General features: G+C 41.8%; 1 protein-coding gene across 2 annotated transcripts in view; it reads left to right on the top strand.

Annotated features, from left to right (window-relative positions):
- The window catches only part of GALNT17 (polypeptide N-acetylgalactosaminyltransferase 17), a 483,122-nt gene that overhangs the window by 159,800 nt on the left and 306,003 nt on the right, over window positions 1–17,319 (top strand). For both annotated transcript variants that reach the window (XM_082432353.1, XM_082432354.1), the window contains exon 2: window positions 13,257–13,440. In XM_082432353.1, the coding sequence (XP_082288479.1) occupies window positions 13,257–13,440 (184 nt within the window). The remainder of the gene's footprint in view (window positions 1–13,256; window positions 13,441–17,319) is intronic.

Genomic DNA, 17,319 nt, shown 5'->3' with positions numbered 1-17,319 from the left:
TTGTACCAGTTTTTTAGATTCCACATATGAGCGATAGCATGTGATATTTGTCTCTGTCTGACTTACTTCACTCAGTATGACAATCTCTAGGTCCATCCATGTCGCTGCAAATGGCATTCTTTTTTAAATGGCTGAGTAATATTCCATTGTACGTATGTACTCACTACCTTAATAATTAGAGCTTTTCAGTGTGTTTTCCTAGCTGATAGGTTAAATCCCTTCCTGGCTCTTCTTCACACATTCCTGTCTGTCTCTGTGATCATGCTGGCTTCCTCGGGAAGGCCCCCTCACTCTCCCAGGTGTACATGGAATTCCGGGAATAAGCCTGGAATTACTGCTCACTATTAAGCTTATGGCTGTGACTTCCTGAGTGTATCAGTAAGTTTTATCAGCTTCCAAATGCTTTAACATCGTGTGGGATCTCCCTGGGAATCTGTGACTTTCAGGAGGCGTTGGGGCCTCTGTAGAGACCCCCCAACACACGCTTTCCCAATGGAAGAAGGCCACGCGACATGCTGGGCTCTTTGGGTGTGTGTGTGTGTTTGTGTGTGTCTGTGCGTGTGTGTGTTGTGTGTGTCTGTGTTGGTGGGTGTGGTTTCCCCCACACTAGGCTGTGGCTGCCAAGATGATGAGGAGCTTTATGAGTTGACAAGGCACCAGACTGCATTTTGTTTCTGTCTCTATGCTGGAGTTTGTGCATCTGTTGTGAGTTGCGTCCCGGTTTCTGAAAGAATAATTGCTGGTTATCTGTAAACTCATCAGTTTAAACTGTAACCCTGGAGAAAATTATGTCCTTAGTTGCATGCAGGGAGGTGGGAAGGTAGCTGGGAGCTGATTTACAACCTTGGCTCTTTATTTTTGCTGCCACTATGGAGCCTTTGTAGCTTGGGCCAAACCGAAGACAGAAGTGGGCAGAGTGATTTATTCTTGCTGAGCGATTATCAAACCAGGACACCTCGGGACTCCTGGGCTCAGTGTAAGATAGATGAAGCTGCTCCCTCATCCACATGAGGTGTCCTGCAGAAATTCGGTGTTGACTCAACTGCACTAGAAGGGAATTTCTAAAATTTCAGAGGTGGAGGTTATTTTTATTAATTAATATTTGGAAAATTGGGTGGCTATCTGAGAAAAGAATGTATAGTTTAGAGCATTTATGCTCTAACCTCTCTGCATCTATGTAAAATTTCCTCCCAGTCACCATAGCACTTTTTTTTTTAACATCTTTATTGGAGTATAATTGCTTTACAATGGTGTGTTAGTTTCTGCTTTATAACAAAGTGAATCAGTTATATATATAAATATGTCCCCATATCTCTTCCCTCTTGCGTCTCCCTCCCTCCCACCCTCCCTAACCATAGCACTTTAATTAGTATTGCTTTATTTCTTAATATCAGATAGGGCCCCCCCCCTCAGTTTTCTTCTTTTAGAAAAATATCTAAGTTTTATCACCTCTGTGTTCTTCTAGGTTAATTTTAGAACCTTTTGTTATGTTTCAGAAAAAAAAATCCATTTGGAATTACATTAAACCTGTACATTAAAAAGAAATAATTGTATCTTCGTAACATTCCATCTTCTAATTAAGAAACATGTCTCCCTCTGCCAATTTATATATGTCTCATTTTATCCATTTAGTAAAATTTTATAATTTTCCTCCTATTGGTTAAAGTTATGTCTAAGTGTACTGTCTTAGTTGTTGCTTTTACAAATAGAAATTTTTTTACATTTGATACTGTGGTTGGTTATAGCCAGAATACAAAACACTGCCCTGGAAGCACCTAATGTCACTGGCATGGCCATCTCCAAGGTCACCAGGGCCCTTTTCACTGCCAAAGCAAATGGCCCTTTTCAGGCTTGATTGCCCTGTGGCATTCATCAGTGTGGACTCTCTTTTTCTTTATGAATATACATGTACTATAATATGTAGTGGTAATCCCTCTTCTCTTCTCCTAGTAGATGTTTTTCTCATGGGTATTTAATTTTCTTTCTCAACATCACTTTATAATAGGTGGCTCCAAGTTCAATCTTCAGATCTCATCCCTACTCATCCATATATACTCAACTGTTTCTAAGACCTTTCTATGGGTCAGGCACTGGGGTGACCACATCCCTGCCATTAAGTACCTAGACGTGGAACCATGGGAGAAGCCTTCCTACGGGACAGGTAAGATGCTGTATCTGTCAGGATCCCAGCAGGAAACAAATGGCACACTCAGAAGGGGTGATTAAAGGGATTTTAGCAAAACATCTACAAAGGTTTGGGCAGAGTTAAGGGAAATCAGCAAGGAATGACCAGGCATGGTGAATTACTCCAAGGCTAGGAACAGAGGAGGAAGCAGTTGCCGTGCCAACCCCTAAAGGGGCAGGAAGAGGGAGAGGTTAACAGAACACGGGATTAGCTCTAAGCCTCGGCTAACCCTAGGAGATACCTGCCTGAACACAACTGTGCCATAGTAGAATGCAGCCTCTACCAAACCGCACCTGGTCGGGAGGGAGCTGGGGGATAAATACCCCAACCTCTCTCTCTTCTTGTCTATCAGTCTCCTCAAGGCAGCTCCTGTTGGTTGAGCCCAACCCAAAGCCAGAAGGCAGGGGAACCCTTGATGCTGTCTAGATAGGTCTGTCTCCTGGGGCATGAAGCAGAGAAAAAGGGTGGAGAGAAACATGAAGAATATTCAGTAAAGGTGCTATGGGATGGCTGACGTCAATTTGTTCTTCCTTCTTCCTTACCTTCAACTTCTTGCCAAGAGCATGCCTTGGCTCTGCAGTCTTCAGCTACAGTAACTCAAGAGGCAGCGCCTCTTGAGGGAGAAGAAAGCAATGCTGAGTCCTCTCAGGCCTGGGGCCAAGCAGCCACCCCATTCTCTTCCCTCTTTCCCTCCTTCTTCTCTTTGCCAATTGCAACTTCCATGCCTACATGTTCATATCAGTCTGCAGCGGCTACAGTTGCTTCTGGCCAAAAAGCAAAGGGCACTTTCAGAAAAGAAGGTTCCCTGGGTGCATGGAGTCATCCCAACTTGTCCCAATGGCATCTTTTCCCAGCTAAGTAAGGACCAACTTGAGTCTTGTTGGTGAACTTGAACTTTTATTTATTGTTGCCAACAGTTTCTGGGACCTGCTAAGTAAGCACATTAAAATGCAAGTGAAAATTTTTGCTGCTTTGTTGAACCTTTCTGGCAGATTCAATTGGGAGGAAAATGGGAACACATGGACCGCAAAATATATAATTCATAGTTGTCACATTGCACTCTGAGGAATGATCTTTTTTGAGGCTGCTAAATGGGTGCCTTTCATGATGGAAGAAATAATGCCACAGAAAGGGAAAAAAAATCTCACTTGGGAGGTGGCATTCCCCATGTGTCCTTGGTAGGATTAGCCTGCATTCCTAGACTTAATTCCTATGCCATTTGGTAATAAATTCCCTCCGTGGCTCCTCTGCCTGCATTGGAAAGGCTGCCCATGAGAGCATGCTGGGCAAACACAGCTGAGATGCATTTTAGCTCCGAGGTGGCATTTAATGACCTGGGATGGGAAGCTATCTATTTAGACTGGACAAAAGAAATGCTGTATCGTCAAGGGGAGAACAAGGTGTGCACAGATGAAATAAGAGGAAGAATCAGATGTTTTCCACCGAAGCTGCTGAGTTAAGTTGAAGGTCAATCCTGCTCCATTTGGGCAGTCTCTCTTCTTGACCCTTGGGCTCCATGCTGGCAAGAAAACCGCAGAAGGGTGAGTTTCTGGCTTTGGAGAAGAGGCTGCAAATATTGGGGAGGGAAAAGGGAAACCCAGGGTGAATGACCAAAAGCAGACAAAACGAGGAGAAAAACCCACTGTCAGTAGTCTCTTTATCATCTTCTAAAATTATGTAATATTTCACACATCATATATATCACATATGTGTCAGGTAATAATTGTATAATGAACACTAGCCGTGTCTCCCTCCCAGCTTTACAGTGGAGCATTACCAGGATCTTGAGGTCCTTTGGGTGTCCTTCTCCCGTCATAATCCACGCTCTTTTTTACTGCTGTTTATAGTTTCAGTACATAGATTTTTATTTCTAAACTATATTTTGATTACTTTTTGAAACTTTGTATAAATGGAATTCTATGCATTTTTAAAACATCTTTATTGGAGTATAATTGCTTTACAATGATGTGTTAGTTTCTACTGTGTAACAAAGTGAATCAACTATACATATACATATATCCCCAGATCTCCTCCCTCTTGCGTCTCCCTCCCACCCTCCCTGTCCCACCCCTCTAGGTGGTCACAAAGCACTGAGCTGATCTCCCTGTGCTATGCGACTGCTTCCCACTAGCTATCTATTTTACATTTGATAGTATATATAAGTCCATGCCACTCTCTCACTTCATCCCAGCTTACCCTTCCCCCTCCCCGTGTCCTCAAATCCATTTTCTATATCTGCATCTTTATTCCTGTCCTGCCCCTAGGTTGATTGACTATTTCCTTTCCCATATTAGGGAAGTCTTCAACTGTACTCTCTTCAAATATTTTCTCAGTCCCTTTTTCTTTCTCTTCTACAGCTGGGACCCTTATAATTCAAATGTTGGTGTGTTTAATGTTGTCCCAGAGGTCTCTGAGACTGTCCTCAATTCTTTTCATTCTTTTTTCTTTATTCTGCTCTACAGTAGTTATTTCCACTATTTTATCTTCCAGGTCACTTATCCGTTCTTCTGCCTCAATTATTCTGCTACTGATTCCTTCTAGAGAATTTTTAATTTCATTTATTGTGTTGTTCATCGTTTGTTTGCTCTTTAGTTCTTCTAGATCTTTGTTAAACGTTTCTTGTATTGTCTCCATTCTATTTCCAAGATTTTGGATAATTTTTACTATCATTATTCTGAATTCTTTTTCAGGTAGACTGCCTATTTCCTCTTCATTTGTTTGGTCTGGTGGGTTTTTACCTCTCTCCTTCATCTGCTGTGTGTTTCTCTGTCTTCTCATTTTGCTTAACTTACTGTGTTTGAGGTCTCCTTTTCACAAGCTGCCTCCAGTTTTTCCCGTTGCTTTTGGTGTCTGCCCCCAGTGGCTAAGGTTGGTTCAGTGGGTTGTGTAGGCTTCCTGGTGAAGGGGACTAGTGCCTGTGTTCTGGTGGATGAGGCTGGATCTTGTCTTTCTGGTGGGCAGGACCACGTCTGGTGGTATGTTTTGGGGTGTCTGTGACCTTATGATTTTAGGCAGCCTCTCTGCTAATGGGCGAGGTTGTGTTCCTGTCTTGCTAGTTGTTTGGGATAGGGTGTCCAGCACTGTAGCTTGCTAGTCATTGAGTGGAGCTGGGTCTTAGCATTGAGTTGGAAATCTCTGGGAGAGCTTTCACCGTTTGATGTTACGTGAGGCCAGGAGGTCTCTGGTGGACCAATGTCCTGAACTCAGCTCTCCCACCTCAGAGGCTCAGGCCTGACACCCGGCCAGAGCACCAAAACCCTGTCAGCCACATGGCTCAGAAGAAAATGGAGAAAAAAAAAAGAACGAACAAAAGAAAAAAATAATAATAAAGTTATTAAAATAGAAAAAAGTTACTAAAAATAAAAAAATTAAAAAGTAATAAAAAGAAAGAAAGAGAGAAAGAAAGAAAGAGCAACCAAACCAAAAACAAATCCACAAATGATAACAAGCACTAAAAACTATACTAAAAAAAAAAAAAAACAAAAAAACCCCAGATAGAACCCTAGGACAAATGGCAAAAGCAAAGCTATACAGACAAAATCACACTAAGAAGCATACACATACACACTCACAAAAAGAGAAAAAGGAAAAAAAAATGTATATATATATACAAAAGGAAGAGAGCAACCAAATCAATAAACAAATCTACTAGTGGTAATAAGCTCTAAATACTAAACTAAAATAAACATAAAACCAGAAACCAGTCAGTCACATACAGCAAACCCCAAGTCTACTGTTGCTCCCAAAGTCCACCTCCTCGATTTGGGATGATTCGTTGTCTGTTCAGGTATTCCACAGATGCAGGCACATCAGGTTGATTGTGGAGATTTAATCTGCTGCTCCTGAGGCTGCTGGGAGAGATTTCCCTTTCTCCTCTTTGTTTGCACAGCTCCTGGGGTTCAGCTTTGGATTTGGACCCGCCTCTGCGTGTAGGTCACCTGAGGGCATCTGTTCTTCGCTCAGATAGGACGGGGTTAAAGGAGCAGCTGATTAGGGGGCTCTGGCTCACTCAGGCCGGGGGGAGGGAGCGGCACGGATGCGGGGCGAGCCTGCGGTGGCAGAGGCCGGCGTGACGTTGCACCAGCCTGAGGCGCGTCGTGTGTTCTCCTGGGGAAGTTGTCCCTGGATCACGGGACCCTGGCAGTGGCGAGCTGCACCGGCTCCCGGGAGGGGCGGTGTGGAGAGTGACCTGTGCTCGCACTCAGGCTTCTTGGTGGCTGTAGCAGCAGCCTTAGCGTCTCACGCCCGTCTCTGGGGTCCGCGCTGATTGCTGCGGCTCGCGCCCGTCTCTGGAGCTCGTTTAGGCGGCGCTCTGAATCTCCTCTCCTCGCGCACCCCGAAACAATGGTCTCTTGCCTCTTCGGCAGTTCCAGACCTTTTCCCGGACTCCCTCCCGGCTAGCTGTGGCGCACTAGCCCCTTCAGGCTGTGTTAACGCCGCCAACCCCAGTCCTCTCCCTGGGATCTGACCGAAGCCCGAGCCTCAGCTCCCAGCCCCCGCCCGCCCCGGCGGGTGAGCAGACAAGCCTCTCGGGCTGGTGAGTGCTGGTCGGCACTGATCCTCTGTGCGGGAATCTCTCCGCTTTGCCCTCTGTACCCCTGTTGCTGCGCTCTCCTCCGTGGCTCCGAAGCTTCCCCCCAGCCAACCCCCATCTCTGCCAGTGAAGGGGCTTCCTAGTGTGTGGAAACTTTTCCTCCTTCACAGCTCCATCCCAGAGGTGCAGGTCCTGTCCCTATTCTTTTTTCTCTGTTTTTCCTTTTTTCTTTTGCCCTACCCAGGTACGTGGGGAGTTGTTTGCCTTTTGGGAAGTCTGAGGTCTTCTTCCAGCATTCAGTAGGTGTTCTGTAGGAGTTGTTCCACATGTAGATGTAGTTTTGATGTATTTGTGGGGAGGAAGGTGATCTCCACATCTTACTCGTCTGCCATCTTGAAGGCGCCCCTCAATTCTATGCAGTTTTGATGCTCGCTGTTTACATGAAGTCTATGAGATTTATCTGTTTATCTGCAAGTCATTCATTCTCATTGCTGTATAGTATTCCTTTTTAATGAGTCTATTACCATTTATTTACCAATTCTTCATTGTATTTTGAACACTGGATTCTTCCTTCCTACAAAATTTCCTGGGCAGAGTATTTGTGTATATGTTGGGAGCTGGGTGGAATGTCTTATTCTGTCTCCATTACTTTTGGATGGTCAAATAATTAATCCTTCTAAGCCTCCATTTTTTCATCTCTAAAGTGATCATGGTAATATCTACCCTGCCTGCCTAAAAGAAAAATGGATACAAAAGCATTTAAAATTTTTAAAGCCTAAACAACAGTCAACAGTGGGTGGAGAGAGAGTGGTCAAGTGGATTTATGAAGACAGCAGAAAGTTTAAGCACTTGGTTGGTATTGAGATGTTTCTCCATCCTTTCAAGTCTTCCTTCCTTGAAGTCTTGAGCTTCAAATGAAGCTTCAATGAGAGAACATACATGCAGAGTACAGAGGTAGTAAGTCCTAAAGTATGCAACTCCTACGGTAGGTATGGTGGAAGCATAAGAGGGCGTGTGGTCAGAGAACACTTCCTGAGCATGTCTGTCTTTGTTCTTGCCACTCAACCTCTTGGCCCTCCCACTCCTTACAATGGCTGTGGCCCCCTCCAAACTGATAGCTGCCAGGGTTCATGTTTTGGGCCTCCTCTACCTTCTGAACTTCCATGCCCAAGTGTTTCAGCTCCCCACTGGACATATGATCCTATCTGAATGTCCCATGAATGCTCCATATACCACATGTAGAGACTAGAATGCATCTTCTCGAACTTTCTTCTGTGTGCCCTGTTTTGTGAGTGATATTGCCACTCAGTCCTCTCGCTGGAAACCCGAAGCTCACTCACTTCTTCCTTCTCTCTCACCCTAACCCGTGTCTGTCTCCTGCCTTGTGATGATATCTCTTAAATGTTTCTCAAATCTCTCTTCTCTTTTTGATCACCACCACTCATACCTTAACATGATGCCCCTTCTATCCTGGTCTGGGCTGCTGCAACAGCTCCAGAACTAGTCTCCTTATCTGTCTCAGAGACCAGGTTTTATCCTCCCTTGTATCTCTAACTATATCCAGAACTCAGGTCTCATCTTCCTTGAACAGCTGCAGAACCTTAACAAAGTTACCACGTTCTCAGATTCGGTGTCCTCATTTGTCAAATAGAGATCATTGTCATACCTTCCTCATGAGGTTTTCAAAAGATTAGATGAAACAGTGATAGAATATATGTAAAGCACTTAGCCGGGTGCTTCCCAGCACACAACAGATGCTCAGTAAATGGTAGTTGGCCTTACTGTTAGCGCCTGGGGTCTGTCCTTGTGCTGTCTACCTTCTAGGCAAAAATTGTAAATTGTGCCTCAGATCATGTTACTTTCCTTCTCCATGCTTTAGGTACCTTGTCACTTACAGATAAAATGTAACCTCAAGGGAACCAAGGCTGCATAATGAATTTTGTGGACCCTAAGCACTTTGGCCTTCACAGAAAAACAATAAAACAACAATTTAAAAAAGAGTGTTAAAAATTTTATTTGATAACTGTGTCTTTCTGATTTAAAAGAAATTTAAACATCTTCCTGAACCCTCCAAAATAGTGGGGGACCTAGGCACTGTGTTTACTGTGATGAATAGATAAGTCCTCCCTGAAGGGACCATGTACCTTCTCTCTCTCTCTCTCTTTTTATCCCCAGTCTTGCTGAGGTTATTTTGTCCCACCCATCTTTTTTTCTTTTAGTTTCTCTCTCTCTCCTCCCTCCCTGTTTCTCTTTAGTTTCTCTTTAGTTTCTCTTTCCTCCCTCCCTCCCTTCATTCCTTCCTTTCTTCCTTCCTTCCTCTCTCTCTCCATCCCTCCCTGTTACTCCTTTCTTCCTTGATGTCTTTCTTTTGTGTCATTAGTTTTTGTTCTTTTGTTTATTATTGCTTTCTTTGGGCTTCCTCTCTCTTTTTTCTAATTCCTTGGGTTAGATGCTTACCTTATTAATTATCAGTTCTTCCTTTCCCCCCCTTAATATATGCATTTATATAGCTACTTCCAAGTATTGCATTAGCATGATCCTACAAGTTTTGAGATGTACTGTTTCATGTTCTGTTAGTTTCATGTAACTTCTAATGGCAATATGATTAATTATTTGACCCACATTTGTTTTAGAAGTCTTTTAAAACTGCCCAAATGTGTGAATCCTTTGTGGTATTTTTATTGTTGGCTTCTGTTTTTTATTGCTTTATGTTCAAAGATGATCTGTAAGCTAGGTTGAGACTTGTTTGTGGCCTGTCAATTGTTTAAAAGTTCCATATACTGTTGTAGAGAATATACGATTATTAGAAAGTCAGGTGCAACGTCCATTAGATCAAACATCTTAATTTTGTTGTTCAGTTCTACCGTATCTTTGCTAAATTTTTGTCCTTATCTGTTCAGTACTGAGAGATGTGTTAATATTTCCCACTATGATTGGGGATTTGTTAATTTCTTCTTGTAATGTGGTCCATTTTTGCTTTATGTAATTTGAAGCTATGTTGTTAGGTGCTTGGTAGTTTGTAATTCCTAAGAGCTTCCAGTGGATTGTTGCTTTTATCATTATGTAACGACCTTCTTCATCCCCATAAGGCTGTTTGCCCTAAAGTCTGTTTTTATCTGATGTTTATAGAGCGATTCCAGCTTTCTTTTGGTTAGTATTGTCATGGTCTATATTTTCTTTATCCAATTCCACTCTGTTTTTTTGATATTGATTGTATTCATTTTGTGTAGTTACTATAACCAATTACCATAATCTTGATGGCTTAAAACAACAGAAATTTTTTCTCTCACAGTTGGAGGCTAGAATTCTGAAATCAAGATGTTGGCCAAGCCATGCTTTCTCTGAAGGGTCTAGGAGGTAATCCTCCCTTTCCTCTTCCTAGCTTCTGGGAGTTGTTAGCAATCCTGGGCATTGCTTGGCTTGCAGCTGTATCCTTCAGTATCTGTTGTCAGATGACCTTCTTCCCTCTGTGTATCTGTGTTTCTATCTCTAAATTTTTCTCATATGAGTACACCAGTTATATTAATTTGATTACATATGCAAAACCCCGATTTCCAAATAAAGTCATACTCATAGGTTCAGAGTAGACAGGGGGCCACTGATCAGCTCAGTACCTTCCTAATTAGAAATTATGAAACATTTAAGGCATACAAAAGGTCTCGTATTCTGTGCACGTTTGAGCTCCAAAATGCCAGCCTTTAGTTAATGAGCAATGCATCCTTCACCCCATCCCAGCAGATAGAGTCTCAACTCTGATTATAACTTACCTCTGGGCGTTTCCTTTAAGTTCTTGCAAGCTCAGCTATGCTTTTACAATATTAAAAAAGTTTTCATTCAGAATTTCTAGGTAGTTTATTGGAAAGTTTTCCTGTTGTTTTAGCCTTCCATCTTGCTGGAAATAGAATTGTCTATCATAAGTGGGTTTTTAAAAATAGCTTTATTGAGATTTTTTTCACATGATATCATTCATCCACTGAAAGTGTACAGTTTAGTGGTTTTTAGTATATTCACAAAGTTGTGCAAACATCACCACACTCTATTTCTAGAACATTTCCATCACCCAAAAAGACACTTGATACACATTAGCCACTCCCCATTCCCTCCCCAAATACCCACCACCCTAAGCAGATACAGATCTACTTTCTATCTCTATAGATGTGCCTATTCTGTGCATTTCAGGTAAACAGAACCATACAGTATGTGGTCTTTCCTGTCCACCATTATTTACTCGGCATGTTTTCAAGGTTCACTCATGTTGTATATATCACTGCAGATAGTCTCTGACTTAACAGTGGTTCGATTTATGATTTTTTTGACTTTATGATGGTACAAAAGTGATTAGCATTCAGTAGAAACCATACTTTGAATTTTGATCTTTTCCTGGGGCAGCAATATGCAGGACGGTACTGTCTTATGATTCTGGGCAGTGGCAGCGAACCACAGCACCCAGTCAGTCATGTAACATGAAGGTAAACAACCAACACATTTACAACCATTTTGTACCCATGCAACCATTCTGTTTTACACTTTCAGTACAGTATTCAATAAATTACATGAGATATTCAACACTCTTTATTATAAAACATGCTTTGTGTTAGAATGAGTTTGCCCAACTGTAGGTAAGTGTTCTGAGCACATTTAAGGGAGGGTAGGCTAAGCTGTGATGTTTGGTAGGTTAGATGTTTTACATGCATTTTCAACTTACGATATTTTCAACTTATGATGGGTTTATCGGGATGTAACTCTTCTGTAAGTTGAGGAAGATTTGTACTTTTTTAAAAAGATAGTTTTTTATTGCCAAATAATATCACATTGTGTGGCTGTACCACATTTTGTTTTATTCACTTATCAGTTGATAGACACAGCTAATATGAATAATGCTTCTATGGACATTTGTGTACAAGTTTTCAAGTGGGCATACCTTTTCATTTCTCTAGGGTAAAAAATGGAACTGCTGGATCATATGGTAAAACTACGCTTAGCATTTTGAAGAACTGCCAAAGTATTTTCCAAAGTAGCTGCACCATTGTGCATTCCCACTAGTAATGTCCTATCGGGAGTGATTTTAAAATCCAACACAGGTGTCTGTACTTGACCTGGGATGAGTCCTTACAGATTTTGGAGCACAGTGAAGGTGATGTTATTGGAATGGTTGGTGCACGGTGATGTGGCATGAGAGATTAAAGACCAGGAAGCAGGTCACTTCCTGTGACCAGGAAGTGTTGGAGTAATCCAGTTCTCAGTTGATGGTTCCTCTGTTGGGCTGGTGGAGGGCAGAAAAGATGTCAGGGTTCCTGAAGAACACCATGAATGATGGAAATGATTCTCAGGTAGAAAAATGATGTTCACTTGAGACCAATCCTGAGATGCTTGCTGAACCTTTCCTTTTTGATTTTGTATCACAGAAAATAAATTTTTATTTTCAGAGAAGCAGGAAAGGGAATATAGTTTTTGCCATTATGGGGTGGAGGACCGTCCTGTGACTGGAGCAGATTTACTGGCCTTTGACTTACTTGAGGATGCCTTCCTGGGAGGTTATGGTCCTCCTAGGCTTTGTGGTGTGCCCGCCGTGAAAGCTGAGGATGCTTTTTACATCTCTGGTCCATGGTCTTCCTGCCAGTGGCAGGAAGTGGGGTGTGTGTGTGTGTGCACACGCCTGAGGGTGAACAGGGTAGCTTGAGCATTTGAAATAGCAAAAGAGAATGAGAGCCCTTAACAGCAAAAGTTTTCAAGCCGAGAAGTAAAACCTCCCATAACTGTAGGATTTAAAAATTACCCATCAAGCTGTTTATCGTTTAATGGAACAATAGGTATAAAGCTGCCACCATCCTGGGAACGTGCAATTGCTCAATGAGGCTTGTTACAGAGGCCTTCTACTCTACTTGGCACTATTATCACCCTTATGGGTTTTTCTTCTCTGTGATTCATTCTCAAACATTTTGTATTTCCTTTTGCCATTTAAATGAGATTTAAATAAAACCATTAGGTATAGAACGGTGGCAGATGGCTACACACTTTAAACTCATGATAAAATCAATCTGTATATTATTCTCTGTTCAAATGAAGCAAAAACACCTGCAGTCTGGAAGTTCCTTATTAATGCCTTTTCTGTGTTGGACTGGGCATCTCCTGGAATATCTAACCTTGTGGTAATTGATCATGAAGAAAGGAAATCAGGCAGGGATGACAGCCCCAGTTCTGTCCCATTTTGTGTGTCTTTCTTGGTCCACATGTCCCCTGCTTTTGGCAGTCTCTCCCTTTTATAGACCGCCCCCGCCATCCACCCCAGTTCCCAAAAAGAGGGAGAGGGAGGCTCTTCATGGGTGACCAGCCTTAACCCCACATCTCACAGTTGCTCTGACCTTCCTCTCAATTGAAATGTGTTCAGGGCATATTCCGATATCAATAAATTGAGAACGTAATTTTTTCTGTGACAGGTAATGTTAAAATTTCCACTGAAGCTATATCTGAGCCTGAGTGGCATATCCCGGTATGGTGGTTTTCAAATAATTCTTTTTCTCCCCCTCCTTTTTCTAGGTTTATCTAAATCCCTTGGGCTCATTGAAGGTTATGGTGGGCGGGGCAAAGGGGGCCTTCCTGCTACCCTTTCCCCGGCTGAAGAAGAGAAAGCCAAGGGACCCCATGAGAAGTATGGCTACAATTCCTACCTCAGTGAAAAAATTTCACTGGATCGTTCCATTCCGGATTATCGTCCCACCAAGTAAGTTCTGATTCAGTCATTCAGAGGAGCTTGCTTTATCAGATGGTTGGGCGTAGACCCATGTCTGTGACATTTTCTTGTGTGACTTGTAACTAGTGGAGGGGCTTTTATCTTGTCTCCTCCATAATCAATAAATAGTACTATTGATTATGAAAATAAATAGAGCTAAATAAGAATTTTTAATTTTTATAAAATAATACAGAAGCATAGAGATAATAATACAGAAGCATAGAGAAAGGTCCATGATACAAAACATTTTTAAGTAAAAATTTAAAAATCAACGTGATCTCATTACCTAGAGGTGGTAATACTGGTAAAATACTAGTATTTTGTCTTTGAGTCTATTTTCTATACAGATTATGAGCACATGATGTGTTTCATTTATCCTTTTTTTCATTTATTATTTCATGAGCATTTTCTGGTGTTATTAGTGATGATCATTATTTTCATTGTTAGAAATTTAGATTATTTCCAATTTTTCATTATTCTAAATAACACTTTGATGAATATCTCCCCACTCAAATCTTTATGTATATTGATTTGATATTTACTTTCTTAATCCACACTTCTAAAGGTGTAATCCTTAGATCACATTGTAGGAATACTTTTGGAGGCTCTAGATACATATAGTGATATTTTCCTCCAGAAAGTTTATAGAAATTTCTGCTCCTATTGGAATTTTACTAGATCCTTCCCAAACTGGGTACTAGCATTTAAATAATGCTTTTCCCAGCTGGTAGGTGAAAGAGTACATCCTGTGATTGTTTCAACTTACAATTTTTGTTTGAGATTCTTACCTTTGAAACAGTTTGTTTGCATCTTGGTTGGTTTATGAGAGGTCTTTGTTCTGTGCTCTCAGATTTAAGAATTATTTGTTTTCTCCTTGTGAAAGAGAGAAGAGAGATTGGTGGGAAAATCAAGATGCTGGGGGAAAACATCCTATTTTCTAGGCAGTAGTCCTCCTTGGCTTGTCAAAGAGATGCTTCATCTTCTGTTAGATTTGTGGTGTCTCTCTTTCTTTCATTTTCAATGTGCCCTTGCTTAGAGTAGATTATTTCTTTTTCAAATGGATTTTGTACAAATCAGTTAAGTATCCTGGTTACTGAGAAAAATAGATTCAAGATAAAGAAAATTATCTTAAATGGATTTAAAATTGCAGCATTAGCTGAGAAACCTGTTAAATCTCTCTCTCTGCCTAATAAGCATATATTCATTTTGAATCACTAGGAAAACATACATCACCCCTGTTGGAAGCTATTTTGTGTTCCTGGACCTTTGCTCTCAAAAACATCTGGCTGTTTTCATTTCCTGGTGCTCTCTGATTAGCCTTTCTTATTTGGATGTTGGCAAATAAACAGAGCTGTAATTTTTGTAGTCCTGTGAGAATGAAGATCCTTCCAACGTGGAGCTTAGTGGAAATGGGTCAGTTGAACAATATCAGTGAGCACATATTATGTACCAGATGGTTTTCCCCACACTAGAGGCAGAACATTGGATAAGATAGTCCTTGCCTACATACTTCTTGTCTAGGGAGGGAGACAGATGTGCAAGCAGATCAATCCAGCACATTGTGGTCTATGTGGGTATGTCAGGCCAGAGACATACACAGTATGTACAGGGAGGATCTGGGAAGGTTTCCTGCTTGAGGTGATGCATAAGCTTAATCTTGAAGGCCCATTAAGGGTTAGAAAATTAAAGAGAGGAGACAGATAAAGACAAGTCGGAAGGGCAATAGCAAGAGCAGAGCTGGGGATGCAGATAAAAACATGGCACGCCCAGGGAGGAATACACAGCTCTGTAGTGCTCTATAGTGTAGCATGGTGGCTTGAACATACCAGGGGTCCCCAACCCCCGGGCCGCGGACTAGTACCTGTCTGTGGCCTGTTAGGAACCTGGCCGCACAGCAGGAGGTGAGCGGTGGACGAGTGAGTGAAGCTTCATCTGCCGCTTCCCATCGCTCGCATTACTGCCTGAACCATCCCCTTCCCCCACCAACCCCGCGCCCATGGAAAAATTGTCTTCCAGGAAACCGGTCCCTGGTGCCAAAAAGTTTGGGGACCACTGGAATACACCACTTAGATTTCGTCCCTCTGGAAACTTTACTAAGATGATAGTAAAGGACTACAGAGGATGACAGCCTATAAGGGACAAAAACAGGTTAGGCTCCCACAGCAGGGAAGAAACACCCACAAAGTTTTGGAAGATGGAAAGAGGATGGATGAATGGTAACTGACATAGCAAACTGGATGAGGCTGAGACCCAACCTTCTACATATGATGGGAAGTGGTGGGAAGGACAGAAGAATATAGCCTAGTCACACCTCAGAAACCCAGAGACTCAGGAATTGGAGGTTCTGGGTACCTCTGATGGCTGGGAGGTAGATTTGAATAGAAGGATTATAGCTGTGTCCCCAGATCCTTTCTTCAACTTTACAGAGCCAGAGACTGCCCTTCCCTACCTGCTGGAACATGGGAGGTTTATTCCCTGGAGAAGGTGAACGCTGGGCTTTAGTTCATAAGATGACAGAGGATAGGGCTGTGTACTAAGTGGGGACACCCTTGGCCTCATTACCTCTCCAAGCTTTCACACCCCTGTAGTCCAGATTTGGAAGAATCCACTCTAAGGAAGCCATCCAACCTAAGAGAAATGCCAATAGATCCGATAGGTCCCCCGCATCCCCAAAATGTCTGGGTTCTACTCATTAAACATTAGTAAGGCTCATCCATCTCATCTACAAGAGCTGTCTTACTTTAAAACAAGAAAGGAGAACCAGGATCCCTAGACATTTCAGGAGAATCTCTATTATAAAGGGCCTTAGCAACAAGAAGAACAATAATAGAAAAGGCATTTGGAGGAAACAGACATGCTTTAAAACTATAATTAATGTCTTAGTTCATGGAATGTTTTGTTTTATTCACAAAATATAAGAATGAAGTGCTATGTTAAAGTGATAATCAGAGAATGAACAAGAGATCTTGGAAGTTAAGAATAAGATAGGAATAAATAGTTCAATGAAAGGTTAGATAAATAAATTATTGTGGTGATCACTTCAAAACATATACAAATATCGAATCATTATGTTATATACCTGAAACTAATACCAGGTTATATAGCCACTGTGCTGTACAATACATCCTCATGACTTATTTTATAACCGGAGTTTGTACCTGTTGACTCACTTCATCCATCCCCACCCCCTCCTCACCTCTGGCAACTGTGATCTGTTCTGTCAATGAACTTGGGTTGGTTTGTTTGTTTTTTAAGAGTCTGCGTATAAGTGAGATCTTACAGTATTTGTTTCTCTGACTTCCTTCACTTAGCATAATGCCCTCAAAGTCTATTCATGTCATTGCAATTGGCAAGATTTCATTCTTTTTATGGCTGACTAGTATCTATATGTATCACATTCTCTTTATCCATTCATCCATTTGTGTACACTTAGTTTGTTTCCATATTGTGCCTAGTGTAAATAATGCTGCAGTGAACATGGGGACGGTGAATATATCTTTGTGAATTAGTGTTTTTGTTGTTTTTTATATAAATACCCAGAAGTGGAATTGCTAGATCATATGGTAGTTCTATTTTTAATTTTTTGAGAAACCTCCACATTGATTTCCATAGTGGCTGCACCAATTTACATATCTAGCAACAGTGCAAAAGGGCTCCCTTTTCTCCACATCCTCGCCAACACTTGTTTTTTCTAGTCTTTTTGTTAATAGCCATTCTAACAGGTGTGAGGTGATATCTCATTTTTTTTTTTTTGGCTGCATTGGGTCTTCGTTGCTGCACGCGGGCTTTCTCTAGTTGAGGCGAGCAGGGGCTGCTCTTCGTTGCGGTGCGCGGGCTTCTCATTGCGGTGGCTTCTCTTGTTGTGGAGCG

Source organism: Balaenoptera physalus, assembly GCF_965194825.1.
Source record: "Balaenoptera physalus genome assembly, chromosome: 16".
In the NCBI taxonomy this organism is placed as follows: domain Eukaryota; kingdom Metazoa; phylum Chordata; class Mammalia; order Artiodactyla; family Balaenopteridae; genus Balaenoptera; species Balaenoptera physalus.
This window is presented reverse-complemented; position numbering and strand designations above follow the sequence as displayed.